Source organism: Melanostigma gelatinosum (assembly GCF_949748355.1).
Source record: "Melanostigma gelatinosum genome assembly, chromosome: 20".
Taxonomy (NCBI): domain Eukaryota; kingdom Metazoa; phylum Chordata; class Actinopteri; order Perciformes; family Zoarcidae; genus Melanostigma; species Melanostigma gelatinosum.
This window is the reverse complement of record NC_136653.1, coordinates 16,502,791-16,520,742: the sequence shown is the minus strand read 5'-3', so window position 1 is coordinate 16,520,742 and position 17,952 is coordinate 16,502,791. Positions and strand designations below refer to the sequence as shown.

Below are 17,952 nucleotides of genomic sequence, written 5' to 3'. Positions count from 1 at the left end.
TTGAATATCTGAATTCCCTCTTCTGTCCACAAAACTGAGCGATGACTGTTTTGAGTGACTTTTGATCACTTTAGCATCGGAAATATTGAAATCGCTTCAATAACAAGCACTCACTTAGGTTACAAATGCTATTCTAAATGCTTTATGTCTGAGACCATGGTCCGAGTTCACCGTGTCTTCTTTGCGAACAAAACTTAGACAGTCAAATATTGCATCTTCAAGTGAGTCATGTTAAGCCTTAAAGTCATAGTGAGAGTGACTTGGAGCATCATTGTCTAAAACATGAGCATCTTAGTCCATGTCAGTCACTTTATTCAAATCATGTCTCCTCCTGCTGAGCCCACTCTGCAGCAACATGCACCTCCATGACATGTTGATGCGTCTACTGTGATGAAACGTGTGATGTGTGCGTCTGCATTGCAAGAACAAGGACACAAATTCAAGAAGAAACATTTTTTTATATTTCAAAAAGAATCTAGGAACATAATGGAAAAAACCAAACACTGAGTCTGAACATCCAGACAATTGAGATCCAAAAATACATTTTCTTAGGAAATATTAATTATATACAAAACATAAAAATGTATATTTTAGTTTGGGACCTTGACAGGGTAGCTCCATTTTTTTATATTTTATGAATAAAAATAAACTTTTAAATATTCAATCCACCCATAACTTCAATTGAGGCAGTTTCAACATTGAAATCAAACAAGATTCCAAACAACTTAATCCGCTTTGCATTCAACAAACAACTGTACACCCTAAGTCTTGAGCTTGCATAAAAAACAAAAAGGCCAAAAAGTCTGTGACGATTCAAACTTTAGGCGCGAGAGCTCTGCAGCTGCGCGAGTCTCTGCTTTAAAAGTTCACTTTTCCTCCTCAGCTGTTCTTTGAGCAAGAGGAGTCTCTGTTCGTCCGTCTGCATGTTGTAAATGCACTCTGTGGCCTTCTTCAGGATCACCACTTTGGCCGCCTTCTCGTTGTTGGCCACCTCTGGGATCTCGTCCCGCAGGGCGAAGAAGCTCAACTTGAGCTCGTTCCTCCTCTGACGCTCCAGAACGTTATGAGTCCTTCTCTTGTCATAGTCCTCCGTGTCAGACGTCCGCGGGCTCGAGCACTTGCGGTTGCTGCTGATCTGTTTGAGGACCCTGCTGTGGCCGCCACTTCCGCCGCTGTTGCTCTCCAGCTTCAGCCTCTTGACAGCCGGCTGCTCGTGCCTCATGGATGGATGGGCGGCGTAGTTGTGCTGGTGGGTGGAGACGTGGCACCTCTTCAGCACGAGCGGGCTGGGGTGCCGGGTCTCTGCGGGGCTGGGGTCGCACCTCTTCACCGCCTGCCTCTTCTCCACCGTGACCACGTCGATCTCCTCCTCATCCTCTTCTTCCTCCTCATCATCATCATCGTCATCATCATCTCCATCCTCATCTTCTGCAAGACAGAAAAACAAAACAATCACACTCTGATTCAGCATCAAGGATGCCTTTTAATCACACTGCATGCCACAGAGGGAGGACACAACCTTCAACATCATTATATTGTGCTTCAGCCTGGAGCTAATCTCACAGCAGTCTAAAATGTCTGGAAATCTGATTGCAAATAACCTCAATCAAAGCAAGAGTTGTCCTCTTTTAAGTCAAAAATAGTGGAAACAATGCTCACTCAGCAGAGGGAGATTCCTGACTGCACAGAGGGGTGTGTCTGCATGATGGGTCCGTGCTCTCAGCTTACCTGAGTCACTACAACTGCTGCTGCTGCCGCTGGTGGGCGGCGTGTCCAGTCCCAAATCCTTACTGGGCGGCGTCGCCGCGCTCTGCTTGGGCGTCTCCGCTATGGGGTACGGGAAAACCACGGACGGGTCGATGCACTCCGCCGCGGACGTGTTCAGGTCTTGCAGGTAGCTGCTGTTCAGCCGCCACGCTGCCGCACCGGTGGGCTCCGCGCAGCAGTCGCCCGCCGACGACGAGGACTCCTTCCGAGCGGCGTGCAGGGAGGCGAGCCGTTCGGAGACCACCTTCTCCAGCTTGGCCGCGGCGGAGAAGCCGCTCCACATGCAGTCCTGGATGATGATGGACTTGAGGAAGGTCTGGGAGTAGTCCGCGTCGCAGATGATGCTCTGGTTGACCGCGTCGTCGCCCAGGAACTCGGTCACCATCTCCAGCTGATCCGCCGTGGAGGGGAAGAGGCTTGACAAGGACGGCCGGCGGCTCGGGGAGAGGGGAGGGGTCGGCAGCAGTTCAAATTTCTTCCAGATGTCTTCGCTCGGCGCCGGAGGCTGAAGCTGCTGAGGGTAGAAATCCTCCTCCTCGTTGTCGTAGTAGAAATACGGTTGCAGAGAGTCGTAATCGTAGTCATAGTTTTTACTCGCGAAACTTGAATTCAGCGGCATTTTGTCTCTGTTGTCTTTTTCCTTATCGTGAAGCTGGTTGAAAGGAAAACAAATGGTTGATTAGATGTTGACTCTAAAAAAAACCAAGGTGGTCTGCAGGTTCAACGCAGCTGGCTTGGCACTGGTCCTGCAACATTAATTAAGTGTAACAACATCACATGGTCACTCCAAAACACCGACGCTCGTGTGCACGCCTTGCATGCATGCACGCACCGGTGCTGCAGCAGCAGGTGCGAAACTGATGGTAAATTAAGTGCAAGAGGGGAAACATCTTCACTTAACTGCTACTGACGATAAACAAACACCCTTTCTTCAATTTATTTTTTACAAAACTGACGTGGAAAGGTGCCGTGCAAAGCACCAGAAACCCACTCCCCTCCCCTTACCTTTTAGATTGTAAACTGTCGGCGGTAGAAGACGGGGCGAAAGCGACCCAAGAGGCGCAAAAAAGGGTAGGAAAGTTATTCCAACACGAACGTAACATTAAATCCTTCCACGGAGGCGTTGTAGGCGGTTTCTGTGCGGCTGCGTGAAGCATGCATGAGGAGTTGAACGGCTGCACCAGCGACCCGGTGAGGACGAAGTACAGTCTGTCATCAGCAGCGTGAGAATCACAGCTGAGAGCTCCGCCGGCTGCAATAAAAACGACCGCAGCACTCCCCCACTCCGCTCCTCCGCTGTATCGCTCCGCTCCGCTCGTTTTCCCGCGAAACACTCGCCGGTCTTGAATATGTCAGATATTTAGAATTAATTTCTCGCATCTATCGCGGGAAATAATCCCCACACGACACGAGGGTTGATTTGAACTCGAAACGCGTGCTTTCATCGGTTTATTTAGTCATTAGATTGTGTATTTTGTCTTCACGCCGGGTCTATTTCGGGGAGGAAGTGGGAGGGGTCATAGTAGAGTACAGCTTCCATTGACGGGAGACATGCAAAAAATACTAATGCGAGTAGTAGTAAGTGGTGATTAGGACGAGTTATTGTACTACTACCCCGCCTAAAATACCCCCAAACATCTTATGAAAGCTGTTGCGCGTTTTGTTCTTATTCAATAAGTGAGCTCTACTGACTTAAAGTAGAGTGATTAACCTGCTTTTGCACACACAACAACTTTGCTTTTTTTTTTTTAAATCCCAAATGTAAGCGACACTCTGCAATAAATAATGCATGCCAGGTTTGCACAATTTGTGCAGTGATACTGCAACGCAAAGCTCACAGGTGCAGGAGCTTGCCTCGATCTGTCTGCGGGCACTGACAGCTCTGAATTGGCTGAAAACAGGTGATTTCAACAAGCAGGACAGACTCAATAATTGCATGTATAAATGAGCAAGCGCCAATAAGACATAATGTGTGTGTGTGTGTGTGTGTGTGTGTGATCCTGACAGTGTAAATGTAGCTCGGGTTTTGAGGCTGGACAGATTGGCACCAATTAACTCGAGGAAGGAAGCAATTAAAGGAATCAGATGGGTACCGCAGTTTGGATGAAGGTGCCCTCCTCTGCTGTGATGGGGAGAGGAGGAGGAGGGGGGGGATTGAACGGGCTCGGAGCGCCCTCTGCTGGTTCAAAGTGGTCTAGGAGTGGACTGAAGCCAGGTAGGTGCAGGGTCAAACCGTGGAGGTGAACACAGAGGCCACAGACCATCATGAACTGGGGCATTATTGCCTGAAAGTCGATTAAAGAAAGATTGTTGGGTGTAAAACTATAAATGGCTCAGTAACACAATAGTGTAGTGAGTTAGTGCGGCTTTTATTGGGGTTACTGGGTCACTTCATTCAAAAATAGAGTCCTGGAAAGACGTTAAATGGCAAATGTAACTTACTCATGCTGAGCTATTAAAATACATTTATGATTAGTTTTCATTTTGTCAGATGTCTTTCCACTTGTAACTAAAACAATAAATGAGTGAACATGTGGATTTTGTTCCCCACCATTTATATTTAAAATCACCCTTTAAATGAATCTCTTGATTTAAAAACACTTTTATGTCTCACATCGTTACCTTAAATGATGTATTCTAAAGATTATAAGCATTGATTGAAAGAAAATGATGAAACCTGACAATATTTCACTTTTAAATGTTGGTCCCTTTGTCTTATAACTCCTTTAAAACAAAGGAGTATATTTCATCATTAACATAAGGAGTGTCCACGAGCTCTCGGGGGACGTGTGGTTCAGTAATGCTTGTTAAGTGTCCACTTCTAAATGAATCATTGAGCGAGCAGAGGGAAGGAGACAAGAGGATGTAAAAGGAGAGAGGAGAGATTTCTCTTGTTATCAGAGGAAGTGGAAAAGAAAACCTAAGCTGAAAGAACACCCCTTCTCCTCTGCACTCATTCCTTCTTCCTTTCCCTCCCTTCTCTCCTTTCCTCACTTTGGGATGCTGGAGGATAGCGATCGTAACCACCAGACTCATGTGTTGCGGCCATTGTGTTTATCGGCTCCGGATGTTTCTTGTGTTACTGTGTTTTCAGAGCGTCCGGAGACACAGAGGGAAGCTTTGAGACCGCCTGGCATCATTCCCTCTGATAAGTGCAGACTGAAGGTGCTTTATGGGAGTTAGATCTCAGTAAAACTGGTTCTTTACCACTTTTGATTGACACAGTCTGTAAACAGTGAAGAGCAGAGGTTTTATTTATATTTTGTCAAACGATAAATACAGCAGAGAAGTGCTATGACATCTCAGAGCTGCATGAATCTACATCATAAGGATTAAAGTCAGCCATTAAGGTGGATTTACACTCTTCATTTCTAACATACTGACCAGTAATTGGCTGAAACACTGCTCAGATGAATGAGTTGAGAAACCAAATTGTTCTTTAAACTCTTGACCTACAGCTTGAGATAAGCTAGAAGTAAAACAACTACAATGCAGCAAAAATATATGCACAATTCAACGCAAGGCAATTATAGCACATGTAACCCTCAAAGGAAAGCCAAACTGTTGTTATATAAGTCGTACAAGATGTTATATAAGAGATGATTAAAGAAATACGATAAGAGTTAGTGTTTAAACCAAAATGAAATGATACAAACTGAGAAATGTAAAATACAGAGGGACAGATTAAAGTGAAAAGCTGCAGAGACTTGTTTCTTCTGGAAGCAAATAAGGATGCAATCACGCATTCTTCTTATTGATTATATTGTTCATATATCAAATATTTGTTCAGTCTAAAAAACGAAAGAATGTCCAAGATAATTTCCCTGTTTGGATTGTTTCCCAACAAACAGTCCACAACTATAAGATGTTGATTTTTCAAAGATATAAAAAGAAAAGAAAAACAATGAATTTATGATGAAGATTGTGATTCGTTTTGTGACGATCACAACATCACGATCACGATCTACACGAAAGGACCACAACGAGGCTGAAATCATCACGAACATCCTACTGCACTCCATTTACTTTACACCATTAGAACTGATGTCAATCATATTTATATATTGACCTCTGAGTTCCACAATGGAACAAATAATTCGTTTTAAATCCTACAAAGCAGTTGTGTTTAGAGTTATGACACTACACCTTCCAGTGAAGGTGGAAAATAATGATTCATCAGAGTTTGAAACCTGTAGGGAACAATAAATGAGAAAATGACACCAAAGTCACATTCAAACATGAAGCAAAACAACTGTATTCTTACAGAAAATAATATGTTGCTTTAATGACAAAAAAAACGATTTTACAGGTATTTTATGAGCCTAAAATCTGAAGATCTTGCCCTTGTTATTAATACTAGAACCCTGTGAAGACGTACAATAGTTTTAGTGTGTACAGTGGATATATTACTGTTTTTATTCATTAAATTGATGTTCATCTCTTTTCCATTGAACACAGTTAAATAACTGTTGAATGAGGCACGAGGAAGGTTTTCCCACTACGAGCACCAGCTGTTGCTCTTCCCTTTGACTCCTCTCTGAACTTCCCGAATTTTCTGACCACAAATCGAACTTCCCGTGGCCTCTTATATAAAGCGTAAGCATATCATGCCAGTCGTTTCCTCTTCTGCGTCTCGCGCGCGTTAAGCAATGCTGACAGGCGCTCAAGGGTCACGCGGCAGCATCTTCACACACTGACATTCATTCACAGACTGAGAGCCTATCAGCAGACGCGCGGAGGTGAATGGAGGGTGTGTTGGACAGCAGGACGCCCCGCTGTGAGGCAGATGATCAATAACTGTTCAGCTTAGTCGCGGAGACGAGGTTGCCAACGAAGCAGTCAACAATGAGCGCACGGCAGATCTGTCAGACTGCTCGGGAGCTAATTGTGTCATTAATTATTGACAGTGACAACGAGCAGTTATTGACTGAGCCTGATTCACAGCCAACCGGACCTGCAGGAGCATTACGGAAACGTGGCTTTTGTGTGTGCACAGAATCTAATCTAAGACAAACATCTGACAACATCAAAATGATATAAAGAACATAAAACAATAGAAAGAAAACATTGTATATTCAAACAAGACAGCTCTGAAGTAAAAAAAGAGGATATGACTATCATGCTTACTGACAGTACAACAAGCTATCAGAAATACCATGTGAACCTCTTTATTGTAACCCTACTCTATTTGTTATATACACAGGAAAGGCAGCGTAGATAATAAATAAAATTTAAACGTAAATATAAACGTGAACATATTCCACCAAAGAAAAGGACTTTGACATGAACTGAAGTGGTGGGTCTGTATTGACTTAACAAACAGAGAAAGATGTGTGACATAAAAGATCAGTTCCATGTATTTACTCATCTGAACAATCTTCTTAATTATCAAACTCAACCATCAATGCTTTGACAATAGTTGGATGATATTCAAACAAACAATACATCAGCTAAACGATGAAATCAGCCATAAATTGATCGACCAGATGAATCACTTCAGACAAAGTTAACAAGCAAAGGGAACACAAATCACCTCTGAAGAGAGAGACAACCTTCAGATTGTTGACCAACGTCTCCGTCTGCTGTCGTTCCTCTTTCTCGTGACTAACGGGGATGTGCTCCTTCTGTGGAGACAACTCAACATCAGCTGCTTTATTTGAGGCTAAATTTGAGCATTTGACTGAAGTTGGAAAATTCAAGTGGAGGGTTCATGCAGCTCTGATATGTGTGTTTAAAAGCCACGTTTTTCCACACTGCACGTGTAGCTGATTACTGACGATTAGATGACACTGAAAGAAACATTTGCATGTTAATTTGCAGTAAAATATCATTTACAGAATAATGTAATTAATTGTGAGCATATAGTTATGAGGATGAGGTTACGGTGTCTGTGTGAATGACAGGAAGTGTTGAGCGTTTGTCTGTTGATGTGAGTTACTTCAAACAGAACTGATTATGAACTGCATCAGGTGTGTTCAGGTACTGATGCTCAGAGCTGTTGGGCCTCTAAATGGCCACTAGAGGGCGTGTTGTATCACCTGTAAACATTGAACTCATTAAAAACCTTTGATTGACTATAGTTTCTACTGCACTCTTACTATTGTTGCATTTATGTCAATCATAAATGCACTCTATTTCTGGTCTTTTCCATTTAATTTTATTTAATGTCATTTAATGTCATTTAATGTCATTTCATTTAATTTCATCTGCGTTGACTGTTATCATTGCTTGTTGTTTTTAATGTCATGCTTTTCTTTGCCCATGAATGAAAGAATTCACTTTGAATTGTCTCAGAAATAAAGCTGCGTTGTCAACATTTGTCATTCATTAACAGATAGTAAATATAAATGTTATTATTACATCACAACAGGCTACAGCACTGTTTCTAGTTTTGCAATTATTTCAAAATTGAACTACAACCATGATTCTATTTGAAATTATTCCGTACTCTCAAACTAATAGTTTTCTTAAAACCAGTTCTTGCAAAGTATTGTCAAAGTTTAGGACATTTTAACAACTCTCTGCCTCTAGATTACTCATCTCTGGATGCCAATAATTAAAGTTCATGGACTTCCTAAATTCAGAGCACCGTAAAAATCACAAAATGTCTTCATTATAGTAAATATAAGAAGAAAATAGGGGCTAAGATTAGTGATAAGTGACATCTGTTACTCTGGAAACTCATAACAGAGTTATACTCCTGAGAAACACACAATACAATAAATGTTGCAAGAGAGTTTTTTGTAATCTGGGAAACTTGTAAACACGGTTTTCCAAGTCGTTATGAATACTAAGATGGACACGTTCATGCCAACGATCTCCAGTCGTCACAAAATGAGTCTAGGACACGTTGCACTAAACACACTTCTACAACAAACACAGCTTGTAAAAGTCAATGATTGACTTAAAACCACAAAGTCCTCTATGACTGAGTTACCAGTACATGTAATGAAACACTGACATAAAGGACTTATATTGCTATAAGGATTCAACACACAAAGTGTACTTGCAGGTACGGGTTCAGTCATCTGACTTTAGTGACAATAACGGAGGAGAGGCATGTGTGCTCGTACAGGCCGAGGACTAGAAGCTCCCTCAGGCAACAAACAACTCACATCTCTTACAACAGTAGCATGTTTCCACTTGACATTAACTGTAAACGGATCATAGCGGTTACCTGTGTGTGTGTGTGTGTGTGTGTGTGTGTGTGTGTGTGTGTGTGTGTGTGTGTGTGAAAGAGAATACAACGTGTAAAACAGCACTAAAATAAAATAACATGTCTTGGAATGATTTCGTGTGGCTTTGTCCAGCAGGAGGCAGTGTTTCCCTATCAACAGTGCCATGTCAGGGCTGATCTGTTTATTTGCTGTCTTGAAAGGAGCGACGATGTAAACATTAAAAATACAAAATATGAGATGCGTGAAGATACATTTGCAACATTCAGGTCTATGGTGCTTTATCACCATGTTAATCCAGTTGGCCATTAAATAAATACTAATAATAAAAGACAGGTTTAGAATGTGCTGATGATGTCACGGCCGGCAACGTCTGGCCCACGTGCGTCCAGCAGTGTGCGCTCCTGTCTCCAAGGGAGGGTCGACAACAACCGGACCGACTGCGCAGCACAGGCGCAGTGAACCGCAGAGCTAGAAAAAAAAACTAAAAAAAAACGAATCCAACCCCGTTTCGGATTATCGCCTTTTATCCAAATCTCTACCGGCGGAAACGGTGGCACGCCTCCTCGCTCAAATTCTGCGCTGTTCAGATGCGCGTCCCCATCTCCACTCCCTTGATGATGATTTGTGAGGAAGATGCCTCAGTCTGACATTATTTCCGTTGACCTTCTTCTCCGCTCATCTGCGTCGAAGCATTGTGAAGCTCCGCCGCTACCGGAGCGCCTCGGCTCCTGCCGCTGCTCCATTTAGCCTCCAAACCGTTTTATTCCTCGCGCGGATATACACCAACCGCAAATCTATTTATTTTTTTCATCAATCAAGACCGAGGCAGATGCCCCTCGCTCTGTCATCCCGGCTTGTATTATGGTGGATTTTCCATCTCTCAGTCCTTACTGGCCTCTCATCCGCTTTCTGGTGCCGTTGGCGATCACCAATGTTGCCATCGACCTCGGAGAACAGGTAACGTGTCTTGTTTTCCGTGTGTTTCCGTGCGTCAACCGCCGCATTTATTCTAAGCTCCAGATAAGAAAGAAATCAACACCCACACCGTTTGTTTTGTCAGTGACGGACGGTTGGCGTGTGTTGTAGCTCGCGCTGTCTCAGCTGGCAGGTTGAGAGGCAATGTGATGACATCCATTCGGTCTTTATATACATTATGTAGGAGGAGGAGGAGGAGGAGGCCCTTGTTTATTCTGAGATATTCTGTCACTTCTGTCACCAAATAAATACGCTGCTGCGGACGTTTTTTTGAATGTCTTGTCCAGCCTATCTTATTATCCAGCCCATTTCAGACAAGCAGCACACTACTTGATTTGCTAAACATTACAATGAATCAGTCAATCTGAGGCCTGTTTGTAGATCACGGCACACAAATCAAACGCACACCGCATTTGATGATCTTTAACATATTTCCCTGCGTGAACGTTTCCTGTCCTTCCTCAGCCAAATGACTGCTCTCCCACGAGGCCGTGTGTGCACATTGTGGCTGTGAGATGTTGGGATTAAGCTTATGTAATGTCTCTGTTAGCTGGTATAAATAGCACACACTGTCCTGCAAAGGGCAGCTGTAGTATGAAAGGAAACATCTATCTGGGATCACGTGTTTACTGTCCAGATATTACGATGACACTCGCTGCTTTGCACCAGTCAAAGGTCTCGCTTTTTATTGTGTCTGTAAAAGACATGCTAAGTCACGGTCATGTGGTACACTGAACTTCTCCTCTCCTCCCTTCTTCCTGTGCTGTCTCACTCCCCTGACACCTCACCCTTTTTTCCACTACCGTCCCGTCACATCTTTTTTTTTTTTCCAGGCCCTCAACAGGGGCATAGCCACAGTCAAGGAGGATGCAATCGAAATGCTGGCCAGCTACGGCCTGGCCTACTCCCTGATGAAGTTCTTCACCGGACCCATGAGCGACTTCAAGAATGTGGGTTTGGTGTTCGTCAACAGCAGGCGGGACCGGAGGAAGGCCGTGCTCTGCATGGCGACGGCCGGGGTCATCGCCTTCGTGCTTCACATCTTGATCGGTGTGTGTTTTTAAAAGGGATGTTTGTTGACACGCTGGGCTTAAAACCGCATTCCTAAATGGAAGTTTCTGGTATTTGTGGTTTCATTATCGCAGCGTCTCTCTGACAGCTTTCTCTCTGCTGCTCAAAACAATGCAAACATGGTCGACGTCGTCTTCCTAACCTCTACTGACCCGTGGTTTCCCTCTCTTTCTCTGTAGCGTACACAGATTTAGGATACTACATCATTAACAAGCTCCACCATGTGGATGACTCTGTGGGGGGCAAGACAAGAAAGGCTTTCTTCTACCTGGCCGCGTTCCCTTTGTTGGATGCAATGGTGAGTGCACAGTATAGAAAGACAGACATTTGTCCAGGCTGGTGTCAAGCGAGAGTGTATTCCTCTGTTTAAAGTCGAGCGCTCTTCCGTTGTTTAAAGCCTGTGACTCAGCTGTGGTTGAGAAAATGTCCTAAATAGATCTTTTGTTTGTAGTTTAAAGCTTGGCGTCGTGGGATAACACTGTGCATTGTTCTGTTTTGAAGGCTTGGATTCATGCAGGGATACTTCTCAAGCACAAGTACAGCGTCATAGTGGGCTCAGCCTCCATCTCTGATGTTGTGGCCCAGGTAACGAGATCCATTCGTCTTGATTTAAACGCAGAAGGCGACGTTGGAGGAGTTGTGAAGAAAGTTTTGTGATCTGTGATTTATTTTTTTGGGCTGTTAATCATCGCTTATGTTGTTTCCTGCAGATTGTGTTCGTGGCCATCCTCCTCCACAGTAACCTGGAGTGTGTGGAGCCGTTACTCATCCCCATCCTCTCCCTGTATATGGGTGCCTTGGTCCGTTTCAGCATCGTTGGTCTGGGTTACTACTGTAACATCCACGACAACATCCCAGACTCCAGTGGACTGGACGTGGGCGTAAGTGCTGTCTTTTTATTGTTAGGGGAACAAAACAAATCCATTTTGACATGAGACAGAGCGGTAGGGACCCTTTACCTTTAACCGAAGGGACAATGGAGTCAGTTGAATTTAGTAAATGTTGTCGAGAGTGATTTTTCGGATCTGCCTTGATCCCCGCAGGGTGACGCCACGATCAAAAAGATGCTGAGTTTTTGGTGGCCCCTGGCCCTCATCCTGGCCACTCAGCGAATCAGCCGACCCATCGTCAACCTCTTTGTGTCTCGTGACCTCAAGGGGACCACGGAAGCCACAGAGGTGTGTGTGTGTGTGTGTGTCGGGAATTTAACTCAACATATCTGACCTGTCGCTCTAGAAAGCATTTTCCGGGTATTTGTTATCGTCACTAATTGCAGATGAAAAGCCAGACGCTAACAAACTGCTTCTGGAGCGTTCTGGCTTACAGAGACCTGAACTACACAAAGCTGTTTACCAGAACCAACTGGAAGTGATGGACAACACTGGCTGCCAGTGGTTTGGGTGACTCACCACGTTCACGGGGCACTCGGGGCACTGAGTGAAAACATTCCTACTTGGCCCTACTGTTGCTGCGTAAAGCCCGACGCTGTCCGTCGTTGTTGTTTGGGACACAATGGCGAGCTCGAGGCTGTTGTCCAATCGTAAACTTGTGAAAGACACGCGTGTCTGCTATTGTTAGAGAGCTGGCATTCGTTTAGCCGTGTGTGGTTTCAACGTGTAATTTGTGGCATGCTGGTGACTTATAGCTGCCGTGTCTTTGTCATTCCAGGCCGTTGCTGTCCTCACGGCCACTTACCCCGTGGGTCACATGCCCTACGGTTGGTTAACTGAGCTGAGAGCAGTGTACCCTGCCTTTGATAAGGTAATCCATACCGACTATTATTGGTGTTTGCTGCACCGGTAACAGTTTGCTAACATTTGCTCTCTTCTCAACAGAACAATCCCAGCAACAAGCTGAACGCTGCCACCCCCGTCACCAAGTCCCACATTAAGAAGTTCACATCCTGCTGCCTGGCTCTGTCGCTCACGGTAAGATGACGGCAAACCTTTCAGGCACTTCATTTTGACTCTCAGAACACGGCATGAATGAGCTCAGAAAGAAGTCGTGGTTCACGGTTTGTTTTTACGGTCCGCGTGGAAACAATCCTGAACGTCTGGCTGGAATATTTAAAGAAAAAAATGAATGCGGTTTGGAGGTGAAGCTTCTCAGATGGTAGAATTTTCCGCTTTTATTCTGGTTCTATCATTATAGATTATTTGGAGGTTTACTGAAATAATCCAGTTTCTTTCCAGCCGTTGCTGTAATGTAGACGGTGTTATTTAAACATCTACCCTCGCCTAGTTGATACAGCTAGCGTGTATTCACTTGCAGCGTATCTGTTTACAGTCAATGGCGTCTTTCACTCCGGTTTGACCTCGCCTACAGTAGGTGTCAGTTGTCCCGCCATGGTGCCCAACAACAACAACAACAACCTCATGTCCAAATCCATTTCCTCTGTTAAACATGTATCAATGCCTGATTATACCGTAAACACATCATTTTCACAGCAAATGTCTCGTGTATTTTCAGGGTTGTAAATCTATTTCTGCACATGCTTCATAAAAAAACACACAATATTCCCCCAAAACAGAGCCTCTCTGCTGTGTTTACCCTTTTGTAATCCTGCTGCACCACAGATTGAACGATACCGAGTGTAGGTCAGGGTGCAGTTGTAAGACTGGCAGAACCAGTCCAGTGTTTTGCAGAGACGTGTTTGACGTGACAGATTTTGCAAAGCTTGCCAAAAGCAATGTTGACAAAGATTCCCACGAGAGATCTCTGAACTTTAACGCTTTCGCAGAATAAAAGGCAAAATTTACGAGTGCTAAAAAAAGCCCACACGTTCAAGTTAATTATGGAGGTGCAGCTGCACACTGTTTATCGTGACTTCCAGGAATCCTGAATGTACTTTTCCTTTGGAGTCGTGGTTTCAAGTTGCAGAGAGAGACATTAGAGTGGCGTTTGTGAAGAGGGTAAGCGTTAAGAGGTTAATAAAATAAGCACTCACGTAACATATTGGTTAACACATTCCTAAAGCCCCTCGCAGTGGATCTGCAAGAACACTGTATGATCCAGACTCTCTGATTATAATTGCAGAGGGCATGTCTGTTCAGTAAAAACAAGCTTTTGCCCCAGTTAGTAGCAGTAACAGCCCGAATAAGAAAAACAGGAAATTTGTGGCCAAGGTTGGGTCTTTTAAGGAGGAGGGTTGCGCACCAGATGTGGAATCCCAGAGCTGTAAACATGTACAGTATGGGTGACGAAGCTCGACACAGCAGAACAGGCAGATAGGTACGGTATGTTCTGTAGCGGCGTTGGAACAAACACAAGCCCAAGGCCATCGTGCCGGGGCTTGTTCCGATTACACGCGAAAGGAAAGGCAAAAGAATGCAAACGCCGGAGGAGGCGGGCGAAGTATCTCTGAGAAGGGAACCGAGTGATGGGTCAAATCGGGACGGGACAAATCGGTTCCCTCGTGTGAAAACAGCCCCGGTCGTGGCAGTGAGTGTGGATGTCTCACCTTGTTTAGAGAAACCACAGCTGAGTCAGGGGAGACGGCGGTTTCCCTTCAGCCAAACGAATTAGTTATGTGCCACCACTGCGCTATAATTTCCTATTTGTAATTCTTGAAGAAGAGTGAGGTGGTTTATAGAATTACTCCGGGGCGATTTTTGTTTGTGACAGTCACATTTGATCTTGTGTCATCCTTTCTCCTCTCCTCTTCTTTCCATAAAGTATGACTCATTGTCAGCAACATTAAATCATTTAACTTTTGTTCATTTGGCAAGCATTCTTTTGACCCTTTTGTCCAAAGCAACATACAAACGAGGTACAATTTAGTCTTAGAGAGATTGAGTTAAAGGTGGTGTGTTTTCTCATCCATGGTGAGAGATCAAAATGGGGCGTATACTGAGGTCTGTGCTGAGACAGGTGGGTCACCGGCGCACAGAGCTGAGTGTCATCAGTCTATATTGAGAAGACAAGGGGGCCGAGCTGAGATCCCTGCGGTACCCCAGTGGAAATGAAGTGATGCTGGGACTCTTTTCCTTCAACGATCCCCGTGAGAACTGAGCCCTGTGAGGAAGGACTCAATCCAGAGAAGGCATTCAAATGAAGAATGGTTTCATTCGGTGAATTTCCATTTGATGGAAATTAGAGAGTCTCACCTCCTCGCCTAGAGATACCCGAACAGAAAGCGCGATCGGTGGAAAGCTCAGCTGGAGTTGCGTTTTTTTTTGCATCGGGGGTGAATTTAGCTTTTGCTTTGAATGAAAAGAACATTCTGTCAAAAAAAACCCTCTCTATGCGCCCTGGTGCTTGTTCGGAGTGCAGAGAAGCTCTTTGTACAATTTTAAACAAATGAATGTATTATTCATGTTCAGATCAGACGGGTTTATTCTTCTGTTTCACACTCCCTAATGTACAGCAATAGCCGAGATGCTTCGGTGATGTTGCACGTGCCTCGGCGACCGCTTCCAGAAACAATAACATTGTCCGTCATGCGTTTGCTCGCTCGCTTGTTTTTTGTGAGCTTCAAAAGGCCCACATTAAATCCCAAACCCCCCTTGAGTTAATGAACGAATGAAATCTAACGAGGCGTGCCGGGCGACACTATTGTGGGGCAGCGAACACAAAAAAATGAATCTGCTTTTGTTCCGTTTGTGTTTCCAGCTCTGCTTTGTGGTGTTTTGGACTCCTCGTTTATCAGAGAAGATCCTGGTTGATGTCATCGGAGTGGACTATGCTTTCGCTGACCTGTGTGTGGTCCCGCTCCAAATTTTCTCCTTTTTCCCCCTGCCAGGTAAGACACTCCATTAGATGACTTGATTTTCAGCATGGGTGTCCAGCTGCTCTTTGCCAGTGGGGTGATGTTTCCACTTTGTGTTTCCAGTGACTGTTCGGGCTTATTTGACTGGATGGCTCATGACCCTGAAAAAGACCTTTGTGCTGGCCCCCAGCTCGGTTCTCCGCATCATTGTCCTCATCACCAGTCTAGTTGTGCTGCCTTATATGGGGTAAGTCAACACTTCGGAGAACAGTGTGAGGGTCACAAAAGGCCACAGCACCGTGATTCAGGCTGCCTGTGTTTTTACACAGCAGTTGGTGTCATCGGTTTTTTTTTTCGATAATTTTTACTCTAAAAACGTTGAAACTGGATGATGATTCACTTCCCCGTCGCGTCATTGTAATGCTTTGTATTTCAGGGTTCACGGGGCCACACTCGGGGTTGGATCCCTCCTGGCCGGCTTCATAGGAGAGTCGACAATGGTCGCCATAGCAGCGTGCTATGTTTACCGACAACAGGTGAGAACACCTGGGTTGAGTTCATTGCAGACGCTCGAGTACACACCAAATTCTGTTTTTTTGCAGCAACCATTTTCAACCAGGCATGTCCCTCGCTTATCATGATCGCCGTTTAGTTTGAGAAGATGTGACTAAACTAATCCATCAAGAATACATGCAACAAAAAAAGACCTTTCATTTAGAACATATGCTCCAAATCACATTGTTAGGACATCCTAAATGGTGTTAGTGTAGCTATTGAAATGCACATTAAATCTACACAATTAACACTGTGGGTGTGGATGCAACGTGTGTCTTGATCTAGTCAGTCTCCCACTGATTTGTTCTGAAAATTTGTTTGTCTTCCCTAATCTCCTACTGGCACTGTAAAGCATTTGTTTTTATTCATTACAGGGTTATTGTAGATACATCTTCTAAGATAAGAAGAAAAAAGTATTTCTCAAAATGTCTATCCGTTAATACAGAGAATGATTAAAACATTCTCCGTATATTTTCGTACTTATCTTTGTTGCATTCGATACATCACTCCCTAATTTAAAGGTTTGTACATGATGCTGAACAATATACTCCATTTAGGGTCTGAAAAGTCCTGTTTCCATAGTCCCACTGGGAAATCTTAACTTTCCCCTAATGCAATCACAGCAAAGTCTTCTAAACATTTAAATTAGTCAATGCTGATAACCAGAAGCACATGACGCTCCTGAATACGGACCACTCGCCCAGTTATACTGTGCTCTTCCATTATGCAGCTTTTTAAGTGTTACATTAGCACAGTCTGCAGTAGTACTTCGGCTTTTCTCAGTGACTTGTAAGGATTTTGTGGGTTTTCGTTTCTGCAGAAAAACAGCGAGATGTCCAGCGAGCTGGTGGTGGAGGGCGAGGACTCCTCCCCGATGAGCGAGGTGTGCTCCAGGACTCAGATGGACTCCATCGAGGAGCTCCAGGAGGAAGAACAGGAGTGAACTCTGACCGCAGGGGAAGGTAACGCCGGCCTCCATGTGGAACTTTGCTGGAGAAGAGACTGCCGAGTGTTACAGTGCTGGAGAGGTTTGGTTTCAGAGGTTCTCCCGACAGACCGAACTGAGTAAGAGCGACGAGATCTTCTTCCTGTCGACCTGCACACCATTAAAACGCACACTAAAGAAAGCCATGCACCTCCAAGTGTTCAGTGTAAATACCGTGATGTCTTCCGAGCTTCTCATAGTTCTGCGTCATCACATCGGCTGGTGCATTAACTGTGTGTTTACTGGTAAACAAGGGAAAGCGACACAGGAGAACTTTTCCTCCTAAGCAGCGGAAATGAACCGTCTGTCGAGTGGTGGTGGAGTTGCCAAAATACAGAATTCATTGTTATTAATTTGATGTTACTTTTTCGAAATTAAGCGGCAAGGCCTCTCTTGAATTTAAATAGACATGTGGGACTTGTTGGGTTGTGCAATCGTATTTTACATACAACGGTGTACAGATTATTGTTTTGTATATGTAATGCAATGTGTATATTTAACTGCCCAGAGGGGTCGGGAATCCCTCCTTATATCATTGCGTGTTACAGAATACAGTTATGATCGTTCACTTTCCATACAGTCTGGGAGTCCATCTACTTTTGTTTTGCAAAGCGTTTTCCTGGTAGTATTCAGACTGTCGTACGTACTGTATATAGGCACTTATTTGGCAAATAAATTGCTTTATTAATGCTTGTGTTTTGTTGACGTTGAAT

General features: G+C 44.3%; 2 protein-coding genes across 2 annotated transcripts; one reads left to right on the top strand and one right to left on the bottom strand.

The window, feature by feature from the left end:
• Positions 1-438: 438 nt before the first annotated feature.
• On the bottom strand, positions 439-2,976 carry myca (MYC proto-oncogene, bHLH transcription factor a). Its single transcript, XM_079291782.1, has 3 exons — positions 2,773-2,976; positions 1,729-2,419; positions 439-1,428 (listed from the first exon to the last, which is right to left on the bottom strand). Exons 2-3 carry the CDS (start codon positions 2,384-2,386, stop codon positions 821-823), a joined length of 1,266 nt encoding a protein of 421 aa, XP_079147908.1. The 5' UTR covers positions 2,387-2,419; positions 2,773-2,976; the 3' UTR covers positions 439-820.
• Positions 2,977-9,409: 6,433 nt separating this feature from the next.
• Positions 9,410-17,906, top strand: ankha (ANKH inorganic pyrophosphate transport regulator a). Its single transcript, XM_079291866.1, has 12 exons — positions 9,410-9,902; positions 10,754-10,970; positions 11,171-11,289; positions 11,493-11,576; positions 11,702-11,872; positions 12,035-12,169; positions 12,660-12,752; positions 12,827-12,919; positions 15,603-15,732; positions 15,823-15,946; positions 16,136-16,235; positions 17,075-17,906. Exons 1-12 carry the CDS (start codon positions 9,807-9,809, stop codon positions 17,195-17,197), a joined length of 1,485 nt encoding a protein of 494 aa, XP_079147992.1. The 5' UTR covers positions 9,410-9,806; the 3' UTR covers positions 17,198-17,906.
• Positions 17,907-17,952: the final 46 nt, after the last annotated feature.

What these genes read in the sequence shown, in the direction of transcription:
- ankha (XM_079291866.1), top strand. Translation starts at nt 9,807, where the DNA reads ATGGTGGATTTTCCATCTCTCAGTCCTTACTGGCCTCTCATCCGCTTT. An exon ending in TCTCTGATGTTGTGGCCCAG is followed by an intron (nt 11,577 to 11,701) that starts GTAACGAGATCC and finishes TGTTTCCTGCAG; the next exon opens with ATTGTGTTCGTGGCCATCCT. An exon ending in GTTGTGCTGCCTTATATGGG is followed by an intron (nt 15,947 to 16,135) that starts GTAAGTCAACAC and finishes TTTGTATTTCAG; the next exon opens with GGTTCACGGGGCCACACTCG.
- myca (XM_079291782.1), bottom strand. Translation starts at nt 2,386, where the DNA reads ATGCCGCTGAATTCAAGTTTCGCGAGTAAAAACTATGACTACGATTAC. An exon ending in CAGCAGTTGTAGTGACTCAG is followed by an intron (nt 1,429 to 1,728) that starts GTAAGCTGAGAG and finishes TCTGTCTTGCAG; the next exon opens with AAGATGAGGATGGAGATGAT.